Source organism: Protobothrops mucrosquamatus, unplaced genomic scaffold, assembly GCF_001527695.2.
Source record: "Protobothrops mucrosquamatus isolate PMUCROS unplaced genomic scaffold, P.Mucros_1.0 scaffold2240, whole genome shotgun sequence".
NCBI classification, from domain to species: domain Eukaryota; kingdom Metazoa; phylum Chordata; class Lepidosauria; order Squamata; family Viperidae; genus Protobothrops; species Protobothrops mucrosquamatus.
In genome coordinates this window covers 112,489-119,369 of record NW_015388329.1, presented here as the reverse complement: position 1 = coordinate 119,369, position 6,881 = coordinate 112,489, and the positions used below count along the sequence as shown (strand labels likewise).

At 39.4% G+C, this 6,881-nt stretch overlaps 1 protein-coding gene across 1 annotated transcript in view; it reads left to right on the top strand.

Annotated features, from left to right (window-relative positions):
• Positions 1–3,620: 3,620 nt before the first annotated feature.
• Positions 3,621–6,881, top strand: part of SAMD12 (sterile alpha motif domain containing 12) — a gene marked incomplete at its 5' end in the record, with an annotated part of 68,123 nt that continues 64,862 nt past the window's right edge. The window contains one exon of the mRNA XM_029285778.1: positions 3,621–3,803. Coding sequence (XP_029141611.1) covers positions 3,621–3,803 — 183 coding nt within the window. The remainder of the gene's footprint in view (positions 3,804–6,881) is intronic.

Sequence of the window (6,881 nt, the reverse complement as noted above, 5' to 3'; positions counted from 1 at the left end):
GCTGATGAGTGTGAGAAGATATCTTTTTTGGGATTTATTTATTTTATTTGTTACATTTATTTGCCACCTATCTTACCATGAGGCTACTTTAGGCAATTTACAATAGTAAAAAGGAAGACAATGAAAGGAGTGCAAACAGATAATGATGATGTTATCCATTCAGTTACGTCCAATTCTTACTGATTCTATGGACCAGGTCTTTCCACATCTTCCAATTTTGCATTACTTCTTTGAGTTTTTCTATGTTGTGGCTGGTGTCAGCTTTGATGGTGTCCAGTCATCATGTTCCTTGGTGGCCTGGTTTTCTTTTACCGCTAACTCTTCCAAACACAATTGCTTTCTCCACTGAGTGTAAACAGAAAAAAAGTAAAATAACAGAACAATGAAATAAACAATGGCAACAAGAACAATAGCAATAACAAGAGCGTTTAGACTTATATATCACCCCATAATGCTTTACAGTACTCTCTGGGTGATTTGCAATGTCAGCGTTATTGCCTCAAACAATCTGGGTTCTCATTTTACTGACCTTGAAAGGATGCAAGGCTGAGTCAACCTTGATTGAACTCTGTGCTGTCGGCAGAGTTTGCCTGTAATACTGCACTTAACCATTGCACCATCAGGACTCCAAACATTAGTACGATAACAAAAAAAAATGGATGGTTTGAGAGCAGAAAACAAGGAGGGGAGGTGGATTCTGCCTTCAATCCAGCAATCACCTCCAGTGTGGCACTTCCCTATTTGGTCCCCAGGCCAATTGGCAAAGCCAGGTCTTCAGGGTCTTGCAGAAAGATAGGGGGGTCTGCTACGAAGGCTTTTCTAGCAGACCCTGAATCTGAAATGTGTATTTCTGTGCTATGTCAATGTGCAATAATTACCCTGGCATTTTTTTTTGTTGGTTTAAAATATTTCCTCTTTCCAAGGCAGTTATTCAAGATAACTGTCTTAAAGATTAAACTGGTAGAAATGCAATCCTTACAAGTGAAAAATGTACTCTGTCAAGACCCTAGCAGCAGACCCTGACCAGGGAAACAAACCTTACACAGAGTTTCATTAATCAGGCTTAGAATCAAGAAAGAAATAGTTAGGATACAGGCTGTTGGAAAGTGAATAAGCGCAATTCCACCCTCATTCATGAGCAAATGCATTAAGGTGGTGTCTCAGAATTGTTTGAACCTCTTTTTCCCTGAATGCAAAGCTGAAGGGCTAATACCATTTTTCCCCAGATAAAGTTGGCACTGGAGCATCCATCTTTTTTTTTTTATTAGTCATGTTTTGAAATATCCTCTTTTGTGTCTCAGCCTCAGTAACTTTCTCTGCTTGGTCTCAATGAGGTGCCAGTCTTTGGAATCTTTGCTTGGTTAGTCATGGATAAAATAACTTCCCTCTTGCCTGCCACTCAGAAATGCACTGACTTGAAGTTGGCAGAAAAGTAATCTCCAAAGTAATTGGCGTTGGGGTAGGCAACTAAAGGCTCTTCAGGTGTTTTGAATCTCAATTTCCATAATCCCTGAATACTGCTCCCTGATTAGAGAAATCCAAAACACCAAGAGAATATTAGGTGATGTACCCCTCATGCTATTTCAGCCACAAAACATGATGAATGTGCAAGGGAAACATGTTTTTGTACTTATTTCCTTTTCAACAGGAGATAAATTATGATTTTGCCGATGCATTCATTTGAGACAGAGGGAAATTTCTTGAGTGCTCTATAATACAGTTAATCCTCAATTTACGACCACAGTTGAGCCCAAAATTTCTGTTGCTAAGGTTAAGTGAATTTTGCCCTATTTTATGACCTTTGTTGCCACAGTTGTTAAGTGAACCACTGCAGTTGTTAAGTTAGTAACATGGTTGTTAAGTGGATCTGGCTTCCTCATTGACTTTGCTTGTCCGAAACTTGCATACGTTGACCCTGTAAATACATGCCAGTTGCCAAACATCCAACTTTTGATCAAAGGCATACTGCGACAGTCATAAATGTGAAAAATGGTCATAAGTCACTTTTTTCAGTGCCGAATAACTTCGAACGGTTGTTAACCAAAGGTTGTAAGTTGAGGACTACCTTTATATTCTTATATAACAGAATAACCTCCAAGGGACTTGGAGGCCTTCTAGTCCAATTCTCTGCTCAGTCAGGAAACCCTATATACCATTTCAGACAATGATTGTCTAATCTCTTTTTAAAAACATCCAGTGTTGGAGAACATAGAACTTCTGGAGGCAGACTGTCTGACTGATTAATTGTTCTAACTCTCAGGATATTCCTCCTTAGTTCTAGGTTGCTTTTCTGTTTGGTTAGTTTCCATCCATTGCTTCTTGTCTTGCCTTCTGGTGCTTTGGAGAATAGCTTGACTCCCTCTTCTTTGTGGCAACCTCTGAGATACTGGAACACTGCTATCATTTCACTCCTAGTCCTTCTTTTCATTAAACTAGACATACTCAATCCCAGCAACTATTCTTTATATGTTTTAGCTTCTAGTCCCCTGATCATTTTTGTTGCTCTTCTCTGCACTCTTTCTAGAATCTCAACATCTTTTTTTTACATCATGGTGACCAAAACTGGATTCCAAGTATGGTTTTGCCAAGGCATTATAAAGTGGTATTTAATACTTCATGTGATCTTGATTTTATCCTTCTATTAATGCATTCTAGCACTGTGTTGGCTTTTATGGCAGCTGCAGCACACTGCTGGCTCATATTTAAGTGATTGTCCACTAGAAGTCTGAGATCCCTCTCACAGTTACTACTATTGAGCCAGGTACTACCTATACTATACCTGTACATTTGGTTTTTCTTGCCTAAATGCCTTACTTTTTTCACCACTGAATTTCACCTTACTTTTTTCACCACTGAATTTCACCTTACTTTTTTCACCACTGAATTTCACCTTACTTTTTTCACCATTGAATTTTACCTTGCTTTTTTCACCATTGAATTTCATTTTGTTAGATGTTCAAGTTTGTCAAGAGCCTTCTGTATCTTAAACCTATCTTCTGGAGTGTTGGCTATTCCTGCCAACTTGGTGTCATCTGCGAATTTGATGAGTTCCCCATCTATCCCTTCATCCAAATAATTGACGAAGATGTTGAAGAGCACTGGGCCCAGAACAGGGCCTTCATCTTATATGAAAGATAAAAACAGTTGCAGGAACAGTACTAGTGTAGTCAATACCCTCTTTTGGCTAAGGGGCACAGGTACAAAAATGGGGTGGTGGTGGCAGCAGCATTCCTTTTGTGGTCCCCAGAGTCTTCCAGAATAAATATGCCCCCAAATTTAGACCACCCCTTTGTCTTTTTTGTGCTTAACTCTTTCATTTCACTTTTTAAATTGCTAGAACCAATCAAAATGGACTTTGGAGGAATACACATCTTGTCAGGTTACACCAAATCAAGGGCATCCTTGATAAACTGTGTGCAACCATAGGGTACATCCATTTGGCCCCATAAAATTGCGAACTCATTTAGCTCCTGGTTGATGCCCCTACCATTTCAACCCGCACTTCAAAGGGCCATTCCTTTGTGAGATGCTGGAGGTGTGCAGGATAGAACACGGCACAACAACTAAAAACAGCCTTTCCTTCTCTTCTTTCCTATCTTCTAAACTCACTCTAATTCCTTTTCTCAGCTATCCCCTGCAGCCTCAGTCCAAATGGCATCGATCTCTCTGTGTGTACTGAAGGAATTAGCTTGCAACTTGAAGGTGAAAGAGTGGAGCCAACCTCACTTAAGAAAGAAACCTCTAAATTGCCTGAGTTGAAAGAAACTCTCCAAAGGCAGCCGCTGGAATCAGAAGCATCTAAGGTGGGTATTACCACGCCTCTTTCTTTACTCTCTGCCTCCCCCCCTCCCCCCCCCCGGTATTTGTAAGCTGCTGTATAATTCAGAATCTGGACTGTATACAAGAGGAGAGTAAAAAACCAACGAGGTTGAAACCCACAATATGTAATCAAAATAATGGATGGTCACCCGCAGTTCACCCAAATCAGAGGTATGCCTGACCTGAATGGTTTTCAAAGCATTGCAAAATGTATGGAGGGTCAGGGCTACAAGAAAAAGCAGAATATGGGTGCTACTACCAAAAACATCTGCCACACTCAGCTGATAGCTGAAAGTACTTCCCCTGGCTGTGGGATCTTCAAGCAATCTCTCTTTAGATCAGGGGTGTCAAACTGCCGCCCCGCGGGCCAGATGCGTCATGGCAAAACTGCACCCACCCCATTGCCGGCAATGGAAAAAAGTCACTATACGTCACGACACGTCACGTGACATTGCGACTTTGACACCCTTGGTTTAGATGATTGGACTGGACAAGCAGAATCACATTTTGCCAGGCAGTTCCTGAGACATCTCGGTACCATCTCATACCCCAAAGAGGTTTATAGGTGATAGCCAACGTTTAAGAGATTGTTCAAGTCTAGTGAGGAACACATATATTTTCCATATTCAGTTCCAGAGGTCTCTAGGGGGGAAAAGTCTGAATAGTTACTGAAGACAAATTGATTAGATGTGTTCAGTTGCAAGATGACCATAGGTTGGTGCAGTGAGTGTGTTTTAAATCCCAAAGGATTGAATCCTTGTCTTCTCCAGTCAAAAATAATAAAAAAGCACAGGAGATGGAAGCCTGGAGTGTGTGTGTGTGTGTGTGTGTGTGTGTGTAATATTAAACAATATTTTTCTCTCACTCAGTCTGACTTAATTTATTTTTTAAAAAAGATCTATGTACAAAGGAAATCATTAATCCTACTCAAGCATAGAAGATTTGAAATCAGAACCTTCCTGTGTCTGTTTTGTGGAATATACTGTTCATCTTTCTTTTACTTTTTATGCATTATACAGTAGTTTAAAAATTATTAACGTTCTATTTTTAAATAGTTTAGAAAATCAAGAATTTAAAAAGAGAAAGAAAAAAATTCCTATTAATGTTTTTATAATCACAAATTAGGATGGCAGTATTACAAACATGTTCTTTATTAGCTTTTGCATCCAACATTAAAAAAGAACCACAACAACTCATATTAAAATAATTGTTTTTTACTAAACAAATTTATTGGCAAGCACGAAAGACCAAGTCCACATGTCAAGGTTCAATTAACTTGATTTATTGCTAAAAGCTTATGCACAAGAATCTTCTCAACTAGTGGTCTGCATCTCTAAGAGTTAGATAAGAGTTAATGACACTCAGAGGGGTTGGACTTAGTTCTTTTATGGCTATGTAAGGATTCTAGGCTGATCCCCCTTTTCATTCTGTCCCCAGGTTCTGCCATCTCTTCTCCTACATTTATATAGCTGCCCATCTACCAAAGGGAATTCTGGGCGGGTGAAATCTTGGAAACTGGCTTCCAAATGAAGCAGTTGGATTGGCACATGACACTGTATCATGTCTTATTTAATAAGTTGATTGAACAGACTGCAATAGACTATGTTTGCACAAAACCCCAAGCCAGAAGTCCACAAGTTCCTTATACTTCAATCCCTTAGAATCAAGGAATGGGGCCATAGATGCCATTCATCATCTGATAGGTCTGGATCAAAATCTTTGGTCTGAATCGAGATGGGCGGTGGAGAGAAGGAATTAGTGCTTCAAGGTAGCTTTTGGCATCATTTTTTTTCCATTTAGCCCCAACTACTATGACAAATCAACTCAACAGGGCTGTGGTGGGGAGAATGAGAAGGGTTAAATGGGATTAAAGTCAACCAATTCAGTTTTTAATTCCCTCCATCTTATTCCTCCTAACCAAGCAACTCAGCAAACAAAGAAACAAATAAAATGATTATTTTATCTTTTTTCCCTTTTCATAAATACTCTGGGGGCTGCAGAAAGTTGGCAGGAGCCTGTAAATTCTGCATCTAATCTGGGTAGGAGGGTTATGCAGTGCTCCAGATTCAAAGGCAAAAATAGGCTTTGGAGCACACAGAACTGTCCATTCAATGCTTGTTGGCAGCGCTTTAAACAAAATGCCTTCTTCCCTGGGTCCCTGTTGTGGCTGCAGACCTCAGATGAATGACCTCAAGACAAGGCATAGTTACTCTGAGCAGCTGCTGGCAGATGTTAAGGTCCATCCCCACGTGCTCCAAAATACCTTTTCTCTTTGAATATGAAAGACGGAACAGCACAGTGATAAACGAAAGCTAAAAAAACCCCATAGCATCTGGGATCAGGCAGCCTATTAAGCCCAGTTTGAATTATTCAAATGATATCTTAGCATACCAAGTGAATCCAACGGCAGTGACTGGGCAAATAATCCTTTCCGATTTAAGCCTACTGTCTTGGTTCCTGGCAATAACTGAAACTGCTGTGAACATCGTTCTTTATCCTTCATTCTGCTGGAAGCTCGAAGGTAGATATTCAGAAAATGTATCATCATGGAAAGCCAGCCTTTGTAGAAGAGAATATTTTTCTTTTTAATTTTTTATTTAAGAGTGACTACCATGTAATGCCAAATAGACTTGCAGTGATCCTTTTTGTAGACTGCCAGTTGCAAATAATATCAGATGTTGGCTGTCAGTAGACTATTTTAGCAGTCTCCAAACTTGGCAACTTTAATAATAATAATAATAATAATAATAATAATAATAATAATAATAATAATAATAATAATAATAATAATAATAATAATAATAATAATAATTTAATTTGTACCCCGCCCTTCTCCTCACCGGACTCAGGGCGGCTCACAGCTTTATAAAACCACAATACAATAAATATCTACATTAAAACCAAATTAAAAGAAAATATTTGAAAAGGCCAATCATTTAAAATTACCCTTAAAATTACCCTTAAAAACCCCACTAAAATTCCCTAGGCCAGACCCGCTTGTTGAAAAAGCCATGTCTTTAGGGCGCGGCGGAAGGAGGGGAGATCCGGGATCACCCGGATCT